This window comes from Pelodiscus sinensis, chromosome 1 (assembly GCF_052426305.1).
Source record: "Pelodiscus sinensis isolate ZL-2025 chromosome 1, ASM5242630v1, whole genome shotgun sequence".
In the NCBI taxonomy this organism is placed as follows: domain Eukaryota; kingdom Metazoa; phylum Chordata; order Testudines; family Trionychidae; genus Pelodiscus; species Pelodiscus sinensis.
Window position 1 is genome coordinate 151,371,536 of NC_143052.1, and position 19,082 is coordinate 151,390,617.

General features: G+C 48.9%; 1 protein-coding gene across 10 annotated transcripts in view; it reads left to right on the forward strand.

Moving 5' to 3' along the window:
* The window catches only part of LSAMP (limbic system associated membrane protein), a 1,541,410-nt gene that overhangs the window by 1,458,819 nt on the left and 63,509 nt on the right, over positions 1-19,082 (forward strand). The window contains exon 10 of one of the 10 annotated variants that reach the window (XM_075906335.2): positions 7,826-14,478. The exons of 5 other annotated variants lie outside the window; for them this stretch is intronic. In XM_075906335.2, coding sequence (XP_075762450.2) covers positions 7,826-7,923 — 98 coding nt within the window. In that variant the 3' untranslated portion in view covers positions 7,924-14,478. Of the gene's footprint in view, positions 1-7,825; positions 14,479-19,082 lie in introns of those variants that run through there. 4 more of the 10 variants (XM_075906328.2, XM_075906341.2, XM_075906381.2 and 1 more) reach the window with 4 other exon arrangements.

Here is a 19,082-nt window from a genome sequence, read left to right on the forward strand (position 1 = left end):
TCTCTCAAGCTTTTCGGCCCTTTGGGTGAGATCTCAAGGTTACAGGCAGTCCCCGGGTTACGTACAAGATAGGGACTGTAGGTTTGTTCTTAAGTTGAATCTGTATGTAAGTCGGAACTGGCATCCAGATTCAGCCGCTGAATCTGGACACCAGTTCTGACTTACATACAGATTCAACTTAAGAACCCCAGGCGTCCCCAAGTCAGCTGCTGCTGAAACTGATCAGCAGCTGATTCCAGGAAGCCCGGGGCAGAGCAACTCTGCCTCTGGCTTCCTGTAGTCAGCCGCTGGTCAGTTTCAGCAGCGGCTAACTTGGGGACGCCTGGGGCAGAGCAGCTCGGGTGCTGCTGGGTTGGTCCAGTAGCGCGGCCGCTCCTCGGCGCTACTGGACCAACCCAGCAGCACCCCAGCTGCTCTGCCCCAGGCGTCCTGATTCAGCCACTGCTGAAACTGATCAGCAGCGGCTGAATCAGGACTCCCGAGGCAGAGTAGCTGGGGTGCTGCCGGGTTGGTCCAGTAGCGCCAAGGAGCGGTGCTGTGGGACCAACCGGCAGCGCCCCACCTGCTCTACCACAGGCCCCGGGCTTTGCTCCACATCTCCCTAGTCTGCTGAGGGGGGAACTAGCTGCGTCCCCCGCAGCAGACCAGAGAGACGCGGAGCAAAGCGGCGGAGGACCCGGGCCGGACCCGCTGCGCTTCCAGATCAGCTGGAAGCACCGCGGTCCAGCCCGGGTCCTGCGCCGCTTTGCTCAGCGTCTCCCTGGTCTGCAGACCAGGGAGACGCTGAACAAAGCAGTGCAGGACCCGGAGCCGGACCCGCAGCCACTTCCAGATCAGCTGGAAGCGCCGGGTCCGGCTGGGTTCTGCGCGGCTTTGCTCAGCATCTCCCTGGTCTGCAGACCAGGGAGACGCTGAGCAAAGCCGCGCAGAACCCGGCCGGACCCGCGGCGCTTCCATATCAGCTGGAAGCGCCAAGGGTCCGGCCCCGGGTCCTGCGCCGCTTTGCTCAGCGTCTCTCTGGTCTGCGGACCAGGGAGACGCCGAACAAAGCCGTGCAGGACCCGGGGCCGGACCCCCGGCGCTTCCAGCTGATCTGGAAGCGGCCGCGGGTCCGGCCCCGGGTCCTGCGCCGCTTTGCTCCCCATCTCCCTGGTCTGCTGGCTCCCGCAGCGGACCAGGGAGACGGGGAGCAGCTTTTCTCGCCCCGGAGGAGGCGGGCGGCAGGACCAGGTGTCCCGCCGCTCCAGTCCTCCGGGGCGAGAAAATCCCCGTTCGTATCTGCGGATCCGACATAAGTCGGATCCGCGTAACTCGGGGACTGCCTGTATTTGGCAAATTCTCCCAAATGTTCCCATTAATTTTTCTTTCCATGGCTAAGCTGAAAGAAATGCCTTTCACATATAGTGAATGGCTATGGACCCAGTTTTGCACCAAACAACAAGGGGCAAATCTTAAATTAGGATGTCAGCATGCAGGCCACTATCACACCCAAGGGATGGGGAGCCGGAATTAAAAGAGGTACCAGCTACTGTAAACCAAGCATCTCGGTAACTATTTAAAGGAGACATTTCTGATTTTGGTAGAAAGTCTGAACCCAAACCTCATCCATGAACTCAAGTACTTAAGAACTGCTTCATAAAACAAATTTAGTAACACGAGTTCAATTTCTGGTCTGAGACAGACAAATACACGTATTCTGACCCCCAAAGAGATATAAGATGCAGTTGGTTAGTGCAATGGCTTTTCGCTTCTGGAGTCCGGAGCTAGACTGTATTTGAGGTCACACAAGTGGGAGGATTCTGGTGATGTGATATAATAATGCATTTTGTGCATGAATTCCCAGAAAGAAAAGACCCTTCAGACAATTTAGCACCTATCTTCTATCTTCTCAGGATTAGAATAGCAGTGAGGACTGTAGATCAGGAGTGAGAAGCCTTGGCAGAGCTGTGTGGGGAGCACAAGGATTTAAGTTGGTGTTTCAGTGCAAAATTGGAGATCAGTAGCATAATGGAGAATCATTGGTGGGGCTGAAGGACAGAGATGAAATGTACATAGACCCTGACATCTGGATATTTGGGTGTAACCAGCACTATAAGTTCTTCAGCCTTTTTGAGCAATTGAAGTTATTCAGAGACAAGATGAAACTCTTATGTACTATAGCAGTAAAGTGTGTGGCTCTAAAATAAGGAGCAATTTCATGAAGAGCAAAGGGAGACTCACAAAAGTGTTTGGAACAGCCAATCTTGAAAAGCGGTGGAATTTTTATGCTTGACTGGGTTTTGCTGTAATGGGTACCAATGGGCAGCAGGTGGCGCCAAAGACCATAGAATCAGCCCCTCTGCTTGAAGTGGAGCTCTCATAGAAAGGACTCCTATTTGCTTCATGCCTGGGTGTGGCTCCCTCCCGCCCATAAGAACTTAATGCAGATGCTTAATGCTGCCACTGGCCTTTCTTCCTTGCCCCTCTCCCTTTCCCCTTCCCAGGGACTTTGCCATTTGTCTTCTGGGAACGAAGTCCCAGGGGCACGGTATGTGCTGGAGGTGCTCAGGGAAGATGGATGAGGGGTTAAAAGTAGAACAGAGTAAAATCAGGATCTAGATCCAGCCAATGAACACCCCATAACTCCAGCACTTAGTTGAAGCAGGGATCACATGCAAAGCTGGGGATCTGGATTTGAATCTCACTCCCCCACAAAGTTTGGGGGCGGCTCAGATTTGTGGGTTTGGGCTGGGTGTTCTGCATAAGGTCAGGAACGATCAGCTATAACCAGCTTTCTCAGCTTGATATCCATCAGGTCTCAGGTGGGATGGGAGGCAAAGGGACAGCTTAGAGAAGGAGGCTGACAGTGACAGCTGTCCTGGAAAATAGGGACTAAAGGCGGAAAAGTGGTTCCTTGGAATCAGACCCTTTCAGATGAGGCTTAGGTGTGACATACAATCCATTAAAGTTGAGTGGAGGAAAGTGGCAAGCCAGGAAAAGTGGGGTAGAGCTGAAATGTGGTCTAATCTGCTGTTTGACTGCACGTCCAAACTGGGTCCCCACCTGACTGGACATGGCCAAGCTGAAAAGCACCAGGAAGATGCAGTAACCTCAGAAGTGACTGTCTCCCACATATGCAAAAACCACACGAGTGCCTTCACACACAGACCAACACAACTCTATACAGTCACAGCAATATGTGACTATATGTCTACTAGGACTGATTAGGAAATCTGTTTTATGTCCTGCAAATTTTTCAATTAAGGCAAAAAAGTTTCATTCTCATCTAAATTTTTCCCTGAGTTTTGGACTTTTCAGTTTTTTGATTAAATAAAAAAAATCAATAAAACCAGGCATTTTATTAGTTTGAGGAATTATTTGGCAAAAAAAAGAAAATTAAGGTAGCGCTATCACTGACACACAGAGACTAAACAGAGCTACACGTTGAGTGTGTCCAGACTGGCAAGATTTTGCACAAAAGCAACTGCTTTTGCGCAAAAACTTGCCAGCTGTCTACACTGGCCACTTGAATTTGCACAAGAGCACTGACTTTGTAATGTACAAAATCAGTGCTTCTTGCACAAATACTTTCACGCTCCCGCTCAGGAAAAAGTCCTCTTGCGCAAGAATACTTGCTCAAGAGGGTCAGTGTAGCCAGGGAAGAACTGTTTTGCGCAAAAAAGCCCCAATGGCTAAAATGGCGATCGGGGCTTTCTTGAGCAAAATCGCGTCTAGACTGGCCACGGATGCTTTTGCACAAAAGCACTTCTTGCGCAAAAGCATCAGTGCCAATCTAAACGCGCTTTTACAGAAATAGTTTTAACAGAAAAACTTTTCCGTTAACAGTATTTCCGCAAAATCATGCCAGTCTAGACTCAGCCACCATGTTTACTGTGGCTACATGCAGGCTGGGGCGGCTTTGAACTGCTGCAGTGGCTCCAAACAGCCTAAAAGCCACTTTAATCAGTCTCCTCTCTTAAGGCAGCATAGTTGGGGAGAAAGAATTATGGTCTCTACACTTAAATCTCCAGTGATCCCTGTTGTGGAAGAGCTCAGACATTCACCCAATTACACACAGACCCACTGCAGTCCAGTACAGTTACACACACAGACGATGGCAGACAACTGTTGCACAGTGGCATACAATCCCATGGCAGACGAAACCATAGTTACACCAGACCCACTGCAGACTAATGCAGACCTACACTGATCCAAAACAGACAAATATAGCTACACACAGACCCACAGCAGACATTCACGTAATCAACACACACACCCACTACAGACCACCACACCACCACACAGACCTACTAAATACATCTACATGGGTCCACTGCAGATCAATGAAACTACACACAGACTCACAGCAGGCATGACCACAACAGCATGCAGACTCATTGCTGCACACAGACACTGACAAAACTACAGGTGGCCACCACACAACAGCTACACACAGACATTCCGACATGACCACACACACAACTCCACTGTCATCTACAAAGACCTTAATGGTTACACACAAGGTCACACACACTTGCTCTTCCCCAGAGATGGACTAAGATGCACGCTGGCACACAGCATTCATCACCCAACCACATCATCGCTGATACCACTGAGCACTGTTCACTGTAAGCTGAGCACATGGGTGACTACCCAGGAGCAGGTGCCGCCCAGCTGATTAGCAGAGCACACACAGCCAGTAGCATGTGTTTCTACTGGTGGTGCACATAAAATGTATTCCACCCTTTGATAGAAGAATTTAGAGGGAATATTGCCAATGAGTATGAGCACATGCTGGCACAATATTATCCCCTCCCAGACTCACCGCCATGTCCTCATCATGCATCCCCTCCAAGGCCTGGGTGCATCCCCTCCTGTTTTCTTCCAGTCTCAGCCCTCCCTAGCCTCTTCTTGTAGAAGAACCCTGGATGGGAAGTTGTGAAGGTGGAGCAGGCCAGGCTGTCTGAATCACCTAAGATACACTGTAGATAGTCCCTGTTCCTAGGGGCCCTGTGCCACTCTTGAACAGGCGGCCACTACTCTAACTTGGCTGCAGCTGACACCATTGGAAATCACATCTCACACACTTTTATGTATCCACCCATGCCTGCATGGAGCCACGTGTTATGACATGCACGTGTTACCTATCGACCCACTGGCATGTATGCAGAATCTGTTATGTGAACAGTTACCCACGCACACCCACATCTACAAAGATTCACAATGCCCGCCAGCTCACAGGGCATGTGCACGTGCCCACACACATATCCATGCACTGAGCTGAATGAAGTCACCAGGCTGTCCACGCGCACATGCGCGCGCGCGCACACACACACAAAGAGCCATATCTTCACATACCCACAACATATATAATGTACACCAATCCACAGGGACACACACGCACCTTCAAACACTGAAACATGCAATCAGCAGTGCACACACAAGTGGGAATATACAGGCTGCGTCTACACTACAAGGTTTTTGTGCAAAACCGGCCGTTTTTATGCAGAAACCCAATGGAGCATCCAAACCTCAAGCGTGTTTTTGCGCAAGAAAATCTACAGTCAATTGACAGAACAGAGGGCTTTTTGCAGTGTAGATAAACCTCCTTCTATGAGGCATAACTCCTTTTTGCACTACAGCTGTTCCGCAATAAGGCACGTGTGGACGCTACACGGGGGTTTCTTGTGCAAAAAGAGCCTATCTGAAAAAGCACAGGTGCTCTGATGGCCATTCTATGAATAGCCATCAGTGCTTTCTTGCGCAAGAGCGTCCATGCAGTGTGGATGCTTTCTTGCGCAAAAGCGCATCGCAAAAGCAATGTGCTTTGAGGTATGGACACGCTTTTGTGCAGGAAGTTTTTGTGCAAGAACTCTTCAACAAAAGACTTCTTGCACAAAAACCCTGCGGTGTAGACATAGCCACAGGCACATAGGTCTACCCATAAATATCAGTGCACATCACTCCATGGTGCATGGAACACCTGCACACATCTATGCACCTATATGTGTGCAGTCTCCGGAACACACACCTCTATAGACTCACACATATGTCCCATACATCTATAATATGCAAGCATAAATGCACAACTTGGTGCCCACAGTCACCTAAATGCATTTTAGAGCTGAATAATAAAAACCCTGCCTCACAGACTTTTTTGTGTGAATAAAAGCCCCGTGGTGCATTTGCTGTGACTTGTGGGGTCAGATTATTCTTTATTCATGACTGTTCAGACATCCACCGGCTGCGCATGCACTCAAAAGTTCAGCAGTGGTTGGTGTCAGGATGTATAAGGGGTAAGTGCATGATTCGCTTTTGAGCTTTCAGTCTCTGGCATCTAGCCAGAGTGCAGGCATAGTACCATGTGACTTAGGTGGCCAGCTTCAAAAGATGCACAGTGAACAGCTGAAGAAGAGGATTCGACAGGATTCGACATAAGCTTCCTAGTAATGAAAAAACAGCATCAGGTCACTAACAGCGGGCTGACTAAACAAAGGCTATGATAGTAACAAATCTCATCTGGGAAAAGCCTACAGCGTTGCATGAATAATGTGAACCTCTGTTGAGTTTGTTTCTCTTAAGCACCAGCTAGAATTTAATAAAGAATTTTATCCCTCCTATTTCTATAGAACTCTGTTGGTTCCATCCCTATTAAATTCTGAGGCTGGCCTGTAAAGAATATTTTTTTTTACAATAAACAGTTCTCCTGCTGTAATGAACATGTCTTCATATAGACAGCATCACTCGCCCCATGAACCTCACAACTGTCCGTACAAACAAGTCCCCATCCATGCATCCCTCTCTTCCTGCAAAACCACACACGAGCACAGACAGGCGCTGACATACACAGAACATACACTTTTCACACACCCCTGGTATAATAAGATACCACTGACTGGCGCTGCAGGGAGAATGACAAGCAGAAGCGCTGCCTTAAAAACAGTCCAGGAAGGAGAGCCATAGATGGGAGGATGAATGAGATGTCACTTGTGTTAGGACATAATATTCCTGTAGCAAGTCTGCATTATTTGTTGCTGCAGTGGAACGTTTCCCTGCTCCTCCAACTTTATTCCCCAGTCCTGTGAACATCAAAGCATTGCTTGGACTCCCTTCCCTATAAGTGCAGCACCAAAGGGTCATAATAGTTACATGGAAATTGTTCCTCCTCCCGATTAAGAAAGAAATAATTATGGTGGTTCCCCTGGCACTAAAGACATGCGCTGATTGGCTCCATGCTTCATTGACTGGAATGCTGCGATGCATCTGCCTGTGTGGAGCAGGCATCTGGCTGCAAACAGATATCATCACTGTGCAGGTTTATAACAAGTCCTGGCATTCAAGGGCCACCTGAAGGAGGGAAGTGAAAAGAAATGCTGTGTGGCCATCGCTAGGGAAAGCGAGAACAGGCTAGAAGAGCTTGTTTACTGAGGAGCTCATAATAGGCCCAATCTCTCCCTGTAGCTGGCATTGGAAGGAATGGTGCTTGTTGTGGGAAACTCCAGCACCAGTCTGTCTCTGCAGGAGAGGCAGGAGGGAATTGGGCATGGGGTGCTAGGTCTGGGGGTGTGGGGGGGCACAGCTCACAGATACCGAAGACTCAGCCTTTCCCAGCAGGACACATAGTAGGAACATAGTGGTGAGCTCTTTAGAAGGAAGCTCACCACCAATCCTAACCTCTCCCAGCAGGAGGCGCCATAGTGAAGGGCACAGCAGCACTGGGAGCCCGCACGGTAGCTCTGATTCGGTGCTTTTGAAGTCCATCAACATGTTCCTTGCTGACTGTGTTTCTTCTTTGCTGTATGTAACCCTTTCCTCTTCTCTCTTCCTTTCCTCTCTTTCCCTACAGGACCTGGCACAGGGAGAGTAGACAACGGTTCAATGAGCTTGGCCGTACCACTGTGGCTGCTGGCAGTGTCCCTCCTCTGCCTACTTAGCAAATGTTAATATAATGAGAATTTAAAAAATATTAAAACCCAACAACAACAACAACAACAACAACAACACACAAAACAAAACGCGTCATACAGGAGACAGAGCGAGAAAAGGGGGGGGGGAGAGGACTGGGTCTTTCACAACTTTTGTGTGTTCAAGAGCAAAGGGGGGGGGGGAAATTACAGCGAAGAAGACTCAGCAACATTTATTCCGAATTACGACAAGATGTCTGTCAAGCCATCGACCATCTGGGAAGCGACGCGGAGAGCAGGAGGGAAGGGGGCGCTGGGAGGGGACCGCGTTGTGCCAAAGACGCTGAGATGTAAAAAAAAAAAACCCAACAAAACAAAACAACCAACCCCAACCAACCAGATTTATTATTTTCCCTTTGTTTCCCCCCTTCTTTCCTTAGTCCTCTTTCTTTCATCTTCTAAATGAGAAGATCTTCGCTGTGAGGTGTATAGCCACTTATCCCTTTGATTCCCTTGGCCATTTGATGAGCTGACTCTTCCAGTTCAGACTTTTGGAAAGCAAGAGTCCTGAACCCTTTCACATACTGGTGTCCCATGAAGAAACCCTACACCTCCTCCCTAGCCCTTGCAACCTTGTTGGTCCCGCCCTTATGTCCCTGCTCCTCCAGTTCCTCCCTCTCTGCCCTGAGTTCAAGCTATGTTGACTATGCTACAAACACACTGTTTTTATTCTCTTCTCCCCCTGTATTTGGCCGGGTGTCTCTGTCTCCCGTGTGTGTCTGTGTGTGTGTGTGTCTCTCTCTCTCTCTAAAGCATGCGAAGAGAATGGTCCATATGTACATAAGCTCATCATGCTGTAGATAAAGTTCTGCATTGTAAGTGTGAGACACGGTGCTGAGAGATCACTTGGGCAGATGTGGGGGGGAGGTGGGGAGTGCATCACTTGTGGCACTGGTTCAGATGGGCCTCCATCCTGTCAGCTGGCTTTTGCCTTGACTTCCTCCTGGCCATATTGCTTGGAAGAGTCACGCTCCATCCTTTTTAGAACCTTCCCTCATCAACCCCCCGGTGGGCACTGCACCAGAAGAGAGGCTCCTCCTTCACAGCAGTGCTTGTGTTTATGTCCAACCAGGTAGCAAATCAATGTGACTGACCCATAGGATCCTAGATAGCAATTCTCTGAGAGCAGCACTTCAAAAGAACTGCTCCATTGTCCACTCCTGAGGGAGAGAGGGGGACTGGGAAGAGAGATAATTAGTGAGTTAACCTGGGCTTCACTGACCTTCTACATCAGTAGGTACGGCACGGTGGATAAATCTCTCAACAGAAAAGCCTTCGAGGGGCAATCCATAACCCATCAGTATTACTAGAGAAATGAATCTTTTGTCCCTCTGCCCTCTTTGCTACAATCAAAGAAGGCCTGTAAATATCCCTCCCAGCCACCATAGAGCTGTTTAATTGTATACATTATAGAAAAATCTTACTGGTTCAGAAAGTGGCCAGGACCTGGGACTATAAAAAAAACTGGAGCTAAAATGCTTGGCATACAACACAGGAAGTTTGGGTGGTGCATTTACGAGAGTTACAAGGGCACAAGCAACAGGAGGTGTTTTACTGAGCTAGGTGTAATGTGTCAAGGTTGCTCATGTTGCCTCTAGACATCCTCTCGCCCTCTGGATGGTCACAGGAGGAAGTAGTTGACACCTGTTGCAGAAGAGATGCTGGGTCTCCGAGCAGAGTTACTGAAATGCTACCTTGCTGCTGGAATCTACCATTTCAGCAACAGGTCCTGCAGCATGCGATGTAAGCAATGAGATATGCAAATTGGACAAGCTTTGCATATCCCATTGGCTATGCTGACCAGCTGTGAAAGAAGACAGCTGGCTAAATGCACCTGGGTAGTCTCTCTGGCACCCTGTTTCTAAATGCCCTCATACCATGATCTGGGTGTCCATAGCAGAGGATGTGTTGGGATTGCCAATCCCATCCCAGCAGAGCCTCTGGACTTGGCTTAGCCTGAGTGCTATGGGCCAGGACTTAGGAGTGGTGCACTGGCCTTCACTGTGTCCTACGCCAGCAAATGCTGCCATTCCCTCAATCTTCTAAACTGTAAAAATCACCTTCTTTCCATCCTCCATGGCCCATAAATAAACAAACTCGATCTGCTTGGCATTTGCTGTCAAAAAATGTAGGCGAGATGGGGTGGAAAGCTCTCTGGCTCAAGCCCAAGCATAAGAAAGGGGAGAATGCTCCCCAGAAAGCAATGAGTTAATTCTGTTTTGCATTTCAGTCCTTCCCTTAGCTCAGCTGTGAGGAGATCTGCAAGGCGCTCCCTATAATTCAGCGCCGGCTCAGCATGGCGGCATTCACCTTGATCAAACAGCTCCAACGGCAGTGCCGTTCATTCTGCTGAGCAAGGCAGTTTGGGGCGAGAGACAGGCAATCCATTAAAGAGACAGCCAAGCGTCTTGCAGCCATCCAGGGTTTGCAGTTAAAGATTAGTCTTTGAAGGGAGGAGAGTGGCGAAACAGGGCCTGTGGGATGTCGCCAGTGAAGGGAGGAGGATTTCCTCTCCATCCCTCAAGGTACATGCTCAGCTGAAGCTGGGCTCTGCTGTAATTTACCCTCTGTGTTTTGGAGAAGAAGCCCTACAAAAAAACATCAGACCCCAGAATGTGTGCGTGTGCACCCTGGTAATATCTATGACACCATTGCTGTTTGGGAGGGGGTTGGAAATCAATCGGTGCCCCAGAGTTAGGACTCCGCCCTTGATCTGTTGCGTGCTGGGCCTTGCAACCTCTCCTGGGTGAACTGAATCCAGCGTGGCTGCAGTACAGACCTTCAGAGGTATGTAGGCTCCAGTTGAACTCACAGGGCATTAGGCACCTAAATACCTTTGAGAATCTGGACCTTCTCCTGTAGTCGACCTACTGACCAGGAGCCCTGCAGAGTCTCTTACAATCTCACTAGCCCATGCTGGGGATCCTTTCTGAGTCGGGGGTGGGGAGGGGGTTGGGGGTGCAAATCAATAGCAGCTATTGAATTTGGGAGAGGGACTATGCACCCTCTCCCCTCCTATTGGCTTATCAGTTTGTTATTGTTCAGTTGCTCATGGGCGGTGGGCCGCCCTCACAGGTGTGTTTCTGTGGGGTTGTTTATGAGGACTGGCTACACACTTTGTTTCATTAGTGCTGGGCTGTGCACACCCGTTTGCTATTGTAGGGTCACTGATGAGTGCAGAGTGGCACATATTGCTGTGTTATTGTAGGGGTGTTCATGAGCGCTAGGCAGCACTCAGTGGTTTGTTGACCATTTCTTCACCCCCTATGAATAATTAAATTGAAAATATATTTCCTCCAAAGTGTACAGCGTTCCCCCTGAAGCCCATAGTCCCTCTGCCCCCCCTCCAAATCCACTCGCTTGCTTGCTGCCTTGTCCTTCGGTGGGGTTTGGAATGGGACACCAATTCCTTGAGAGTATAGGTGTATTTGTGTTTGATTGATGGAGGTTTAACATATAGTGTTATTAAAAAAAAGATTGTATTTCTTCTACGAGTTTGTAAATATACAAGTGTGACATGAAATGTCCAGCAACGTTCAAGCAGAGGAACAAATACTTAGGTTTAATATATGGCCCCTTACTTGCTAGCAGGTTTCTAACCCTTTTCAGTTTACCAACAGGCGGGGGCAGGAGCATCTTTTTTCTGAAAGGAAATGAACAGTATGAACGCAGCCCTCTGGGAGCACCTGAAACGCCATGCATGATTGCAGCATGTTGTTTGTATGTGTCTGGCTGGGTGAAAAAAGGAAGCGATGCATGTCTGTGAAATGCTGGGAAGGTGGGTATGAAAACCCCCAGTTAACACAGGTATCCTTTTCCAGATCACAACTTGTGAACACATAAAGCAGCAGTGCAAAACCCCTGCTTTCTCTACCAGCAATGTTGTATAGACCAGTGTTACCATCAGCGTCATGTTAATGGTGACATTATCAAAAGTTTTTTGTTTTTTGCTTACATGCATTGTGTAAACCGAATTATAACCTGAGTGTACACCGGCTTACAGAGCATTTATTGTTCAGGATCACAGGCAAATCGCCAATTTTCTCCCATGCCAGGCTACAAGTCAATCACCAAACTTTCAGAACTCCACTCACCCACCCATCCCTATTTCAGTGCTCAGATTGGCCCTTAGATACAGGCACACCCATTCCATGCACGTGGGTACCTTTCTGAGCATCCAATTAAGATGCCCTTGTTTCAAAACTCAGCCCATAGGATTAACTTAGTAGACTTCATTTTTCACACTTTTTCCAGGCCACGTAGAAGTTGCAAGTCTGGAAAGAAATTTGGGGAAATGATCAATGATTCATGGGCCTTTGTGTGAGAGGATCTGGGGAGCCTTTAATCTTACTCTCAGCCCTTCCAGAAGAAGGCATTTCAATCAGGCCTTCACATCTTCTTATGTAGGAACCCAGGTGTGTGGCAAAAAAGTGTTTCCTCTCCCAAGTATAACAGTAGAACCCATGTCCTCTGCACCAACCCCTCTGATTCATGGCCAGACTCTTCCTGGTGCTTGACACCACGTAGCAAACCACAGCAAATGGAGCCATGCAATAGAGTCTTGAGGAGGTGGGACAGAGATGGGAAGTTCTAAGTCGCCTTCCTGAGGGTGGCAAAAGCTTATTTCATTTTTGGCAAGTGCATAGAAAGGACTGTGAAAAGAACCCCCTAAAATGACAAGCAGAGTGGTGAGAGAAGGAAGACAGAATTACACTAGGAGATGGTCTCCCAAGGCTGTGCTGATTTTAAAAAAAGTGGGGCCATGTGTGGCCCACAATCCATGCTCAGAATTCTCAGCCACTGGCACTCAGCTTGGTCTCAAAGAGGATATATTTCCACTGTGGTGCCTGAGGGAGTTAGTTGCAGGACTCTTTTTGAGATTAAGGAGTGTTCTCCTGTTCCCCTCTATGTAACATGCTGAGGAAAGCCTCCCCTCCCCTTAGATCTTACAGTGAGACACTTCAACATGATATCTATTGTGGTTGTTTCCTCAAAGGCCAGATCTCAGGTGTTCACTTGCTTTCCTATCTCACCATTTCAGCAGGGTGGAAATCATCTTGGTAAGGAAGCCAGCAAGATCCCCTATCCAAGCACAGCTCAGGGAGGCACTTGAATGGCAAGCCAGGCAGCCTGACAAGAGCAAGAAAAAGAGGATCACCCCTCTAAGTTAACCTAGGAAATGGAAGCCCCTTTCCGCTCTGCAGATCCAGATTAGCTAGTGCCACCAGAAGGGCCTGCAGATCTCTAAGGAGAACAGAGCCAGTCAAGGGGAAAGGACTGCTGAGCTGATGGGAGGGCAGACTTCATAGCAAGGCTGCCTGGGGAGCACATTAATGGGCAAAGGTCCTATCTAAAAGAGATTATCTACAGGAAGGGCAGGGAACTACCTCTCCCCAATTGGTGTATATCTTCAGCTCACTTCCTGAGCCCTATGGAGGACATGCGTTGTGATACCCTAACTAGGGGACCATTCATCAACATCCCAGTGTATCTGTGAGTACAGCATGATTGAACTGAGCCCTGCTACCTATCCTCAGCCAAGTCCTTCAATTCCTTCTAAGAATGCCTAACACCTCATGTGCGCACGTGTGTGTGCACGCGTGTGTGCATGCACACGCAGGTGCAATGAATAAGCCCGCCTAAGACACTGTCTACAAGGAGAGAACTTCCCAACTCAGGAGTGTCTTCCTGCACTGAAGTTATTTCATTTGCTCCCTCTTTTAGTCACACAGATACTCAGTCCTCCCCAAACATCCTACACCACACCATGCCACACTTTTCCAAAAATCCCTCATGCAGCCATCACACCACTCTCTTTTCCCAGCCCCCCCATGACACAAGAAACCTGATACATACTTCTCAATTTGCTTTTAGCAATCTGTCTATTGAAAGCCATCAGTTGCATGGTTTGTGGTGACTTCCTACATACAAAGAAAAGGTGCGGGTGTAGAGGGGGAGAGTAAAAATTGCCTCCACCAACTGCCCCCAAAACTTTCCATTTCCTCAGCTGGAGCTAAGTTTCATCCTCCAGGCCTTAGAGAGGAGGTCCAGTCCCTTCTTCTTGCTACTCAGTGGGGTGGTTAGAACTCTCCTCATTAACAGTGTTATATACATATAAATATATATATATATCTATATCTTTATATATATTTTTCCCCAGCACCGTAGACATGAGCTGAACTTCTCTTTAACGAAACAAGAACACGGCCATTTTATTTTTTTGCCATTGGTTTGTTTTAAGATACTAGCTCTGTGGAAGAAAATTTTAAACGCGCAAGTGTGTGTGTGTAAAAAAAAAAAAAAAAGAACGAAAAACAGAACAAAACAAAACAAAAAAACCTGACACCAACAAAAAAGCTTTTTCTTTTTACTTTCCTCAATGTATTTAACTTCTGTTATCTTGTTTCTGTTTCTTTACATGTATGAATGCTCTGCTCTTCTGTGATCTTAAAAAAAAAACAAAAAAAAAACAAAAACAAAAATGAAATAAACGTGAAAAGGAAGAAATGCATCTTAATTTCTTTCCTCCCACCCTCCATACACAGTTTTGTTTCATTTGGTGCAATGAGTTTGTAATGAAATGGCTGGCAGATACCCTCTATTGATCGAAGGAGAACTGGTAATTCGTGCATCATTGACCCTGATCGATGGCCCCACCACCACCCGGTTAGCAGCAAGGGTTCAGCCTGGTACACACCCTGTGAACTAAAGGGCTAACTCCAGTGGGTGGTAGCAGTACCCACTGGAGACGGATGCAGCATATATTTGAGAAGGGTGCCATATAAAGAGAGATTCTAGCTCAAGGTATAGGTAATGCCTATGCAACTGAATTCTATGCCAGCTGTTGCCCTGAAGTTCCATATGGCCTGGTTTGCAGCACTGTGGTAACTGTGACACACTTAAAGTCTATGGATTTGCAGTGAGTATATGGGATCCCCTAGACCAAGGGTGGAGATCCCATAGACCAACGGTGCGGAACCTCAGGCCCGGGGGCCGGACACAGTCCCTGGCTTGTCTGGATCCAGCCCTCGGGACTCATGCAGCCCCCCAGCATTGGAAAGCTTGTGCTGGCGCTCCGTCACACAAAATATACTAGCCTGGGCCCTCCCAACCTCTAGTTTGCGAGAGAATGTGAGGCACGTCTTCATCCTTCTCAATCAATTTTTGTTTGTTTGTGTTTTCTTTGCTTCTCACTTGTATGCGGCTCCCGACTGATTTTTCTGTGGGTCAGCAGCCCCCGACCCAGAAAAGGTTCCCCATCCCTCCTCTAGACAAACAACACAGGAATTTTTTAACATGCTGTTGTGGAATTCAGAGAGAGCTGTGTCCAAAGTCTAAAAAGGATATGACAGGACTCGATCCTGCTCCCAACACTGTTGCTGATGATAAGACTTCCACTGCAATTGGGATAAAATCCTATGTTAACCACAGTAATGGGTATGCATGCTCTCTCAACCAGTTCTCAAGACTTTCCATCCAGCATTTTGTCTCAAATGGGACTCAAGATGCCAACATTCCTCTCTTCTCCCACCTGAGACACTGAATGTTTCCATGTCTCTTCCCCTTCTGTGGCAGCAACATGTTGGTGTGCAGGAGAAAGGGACAGCCTTCTGGAGGCAGTGAAAAGGGTTACTCAATCTTGCAGCCTGCAAGGGCCTAAGATCCCCCAGCAAATGCATTCATTTAACTTAATTTTTCAAATGGCCCCTTGTGGCATGCAACTTGACACCGAACAGCAACCTCCAGGGAAATACAGGGAAGAACTTGTGAGGCAGTTACTAATGGACACAGAGGAGTTCAGCACAGATAGGCTGGAGCAGAATGAAAAGTGCATTTAAGGTATGTCTACACTGCAGGTGGAGGAGGCATCATTTCCAGCTGGGGTAGCTTAACTTCTGATCCAATGAATGCACTAAACGTAGCTAAGTACTATCCCCAGTGCAGTGAGCAGAGGGCTGGCCTTGTCATCCCTCCCCGCCTCAAGTCTGGCCCTAGGGGTATAGATGGGCTTGCACACGGGGCAGCCTGCCCATCCCACCCATACTCTTCACCAAGTCAGAGCTACCAGGGGTATGCCTGTTCCCCTCAACAATGGTCTGTACTCCCTCCCATCCTCCCCCCCCCCACACACACACAGTTCTTCCCCTCTCCTATTTATTTCCAGTTTTCATAACTCTGGTCATCTGAAGAAGCGGGCTGTGCCCACGAAAGCTCGTGATACCATCCACATGTTTTGTTAGTCTATAAAGTGCTACCAGACTGTTTGTTGTTTTTTTCGGTAACGTGGCTACCCCCTGAAGCTCTTGTGAGTCACAGGGGTGCCAATTTTGGTTGGAGCTATTCCTGGAGGCTTTGTCACATGGCATGGTCATTCATTCCTGGAGATGCCAGGACACTTCACCACCCAGTCCCTCAGGCTACGTCTACACTGGCCCCTTTTCCGAAGGGGCATGTAAATTTCACCAGTCGTAGTAGGGAAATCCGTGGGGGATTTAAGTAGGAATAAGAGCCTCCGGAAAAGGGCGCTTTTTCCGGAGGATCGGGGCCAGTGTAGACGCTCTTTTCCGGCTTTTTTAAAAGCCGGAAAAAAGCGGCGGACATTTTTATTTAAATGCCGTGGGGGATATTTAAATCCCCCGCGGATTTCCCTACTACGACTGGTGAAATTTACATGCCCCTCCGGAAAAGGGGCCAGTGTAGACATAGCCTCAGTGTGTGAGCTTCTCCCCACTCCTCTGAACAATGGGTCAGTCTGCAGGCTTCCCCTCTCCCCTGTAAATAATGAGTCAGTCTATTGCTTTCCCCCACCGCTCCTGAACAATGGGTCAGCCCATGGTCTTTTCCCACCCCTCCTGTGACAAAAATGGGTCAGTCTGCAGGCTTCCCCCCACCCAAAGTACAATGGACCAGCTTGTTCTGTGCTCCTCCCCAGGGCTTCTGTAAACAATGGGTCAGTCTGTGCACTCTTCCCCTCCCCACATGCACAATGGCTCAGTCTGTGCACCCCCCCACACACACATGCATAATGGGTCAGTCTGTGCATATCCCCCCCCCCCCCCCATGCACAATGGGTCAGTCTGTCCTGTGCTCCGCCCTATCCTTGCAACTTAGTTGCACAACCCTGTTGGGACTGGGGTGGTGAACTCTGCACCATTGCAGCAACCCTGCCCCCCCCCCCCCCCCCCCGGCAAGGTGAGTGAAGAACCCCAGGGGCTGCAGAGGTAGTACTAGGGGGTTGACTTGTGCTGCTGGGGCACACATGAGAACAGGGTGGGGAGGGGGGTCACTGGTGATTGATGTGGGTCTGGGGCTGCAGGTGTGGGACCTGGGCCCCTCACTAGAAGTCAGCAGCACTAGTTCTGTCTCTGGCAACAGGTGGGTTCAAATACCAACAACTCACAAAAAAAAAAGAAAAACCGGAGACACAGCAGCAGGGCCTACAAAGAGAGAAGATGGGACAGGCTGGTTGCAGCAGGGTGGGAGGAACATGGAGGTGGAAGCCAAAGAGCAGCAGGCTGGGTTGGGAAAAGAAGGGTGGCTGTGGGAACCAGGCCAAAGGCAACTGGAGCAGGTAAGTCTGGGGAAAATGAAGGTCAGTACATGGCAAGAGAGCAGGCAGGAAGTCGGGAGGCTTAGAGTGAGGCTGGGTACAGGGTGGGTCAGGGTAGGCATAGAAAAATCAGGAGCTGAGAACAGGAAAGGTTGGGACAATAGACAATGGGGGCAGAGAGGGTATGGAGATAAGGAGGAGAGGCTAAGATATGGGGAGAAAACAGGAGGGGTGGGGGAGAGGCCAGTGGAGTGTGAGGAGCTAGGGCAGAGATGTGTCTTGAAAATATGTCCAGAAGCCCCAAGGCATACAGGCAAACAGAGCAGAAGGGAGGAGATGAGAAGACAGCAGGGGGAGGGAAGCAGAGTAAGCAGGTTTGGGCTTGGTTTCAGGAAAATAGCATAGGAGGGTCCAGGAAATAGACACAAGGTGGAAGGGAAACTGGTCAGCAGAGAAGGAAAAAATTAGCACATGGGAAATCTGAATAGCGGGACCTAGGCCTTGAAAAAGGGGTCTGGTGCTGGGGAATGGGAAGAGGAATGTGTAGGATATGAACCAGAAAGAGGAGGGTGCCGGAAAAATGGAACCTATGATGCTAGGAAACAAATGAATTTACAAGGGGAGTACCAACAGGAGCAGCTTTAGCTAATTTACTAACCAGCATGGAGAATAATTATACCCCCTCCCCTCCTGCCCTCCCTCCCCAGAAACAAAAAGTGGAGCAAAAACAGCCAGTCAGAATGGAGAAGTGTCCCAAAAAAGGGGGTGCACTAGAGCTTGGTGTCCAGGCCACAGCACGGCTTGCCCTTTCCCAGGACAGGCTGTGGGGCCCAGGACAGGGCTGATGAGAGGATGGAAGGAAAGAGAACTGTACAGGAGGTTTGAGCTTGGGGGTGGGCCCAAAATCTCTGTACTTGTGATGCAATGGGGTGGGATGAGAGGCCCAAGAACATATCAGGCCCCAAATTTCTCTCAACCAGCCTACCTCAGGCTAAGGAATAAAGAGCAGGAGGGGCCAGGAAACACAGTCCTGATGGTATCACCAGAGGGCACCAGGGAGACACAGAATCCTGATTAGTGGTCATTCTGCTGTTGCAGGCTGCTGTCTTATCTGGGCCTGAGCCATGCAGACAGAAACCCCGTAGAGCAGCCAGCTGCTTACACAGCCTGTGGAGATTGCAGCTTTCCTTCCTCCTGCTTCCCCAGGTGGCAGGGAGGTTCCTGCTGTAATCCAGGCACTCCACAAATACAATGTATAGCCTAAGGATGTTTCTTCTGGTTGCAGAGCACTGGCCACATTCCTGTCAGTGCAGAAAAACTGCTGCAACATGAGTTACAAAGCAGGATTCCTTCCTTCCCTGCTTGCACATCCCTCTTCTAACATACCGAGGGAAATGTGTAGCTTTGCAAAGCTGCTTTCTGTAGCTGTGGGTCAAGCTGGTCCTTGCAGGTGTCATGAGTAGCTTGATTGCTGCTCCAGGAGGTGCACTCGGGTAAAAGCCTGCCCTTCCTGCACAGAGCGCTGTGGAGCCTGCTCTACTGACCTGTTTGCTACTTGGCAAATCTTGTGTACTGGGGCATCAAAAAGG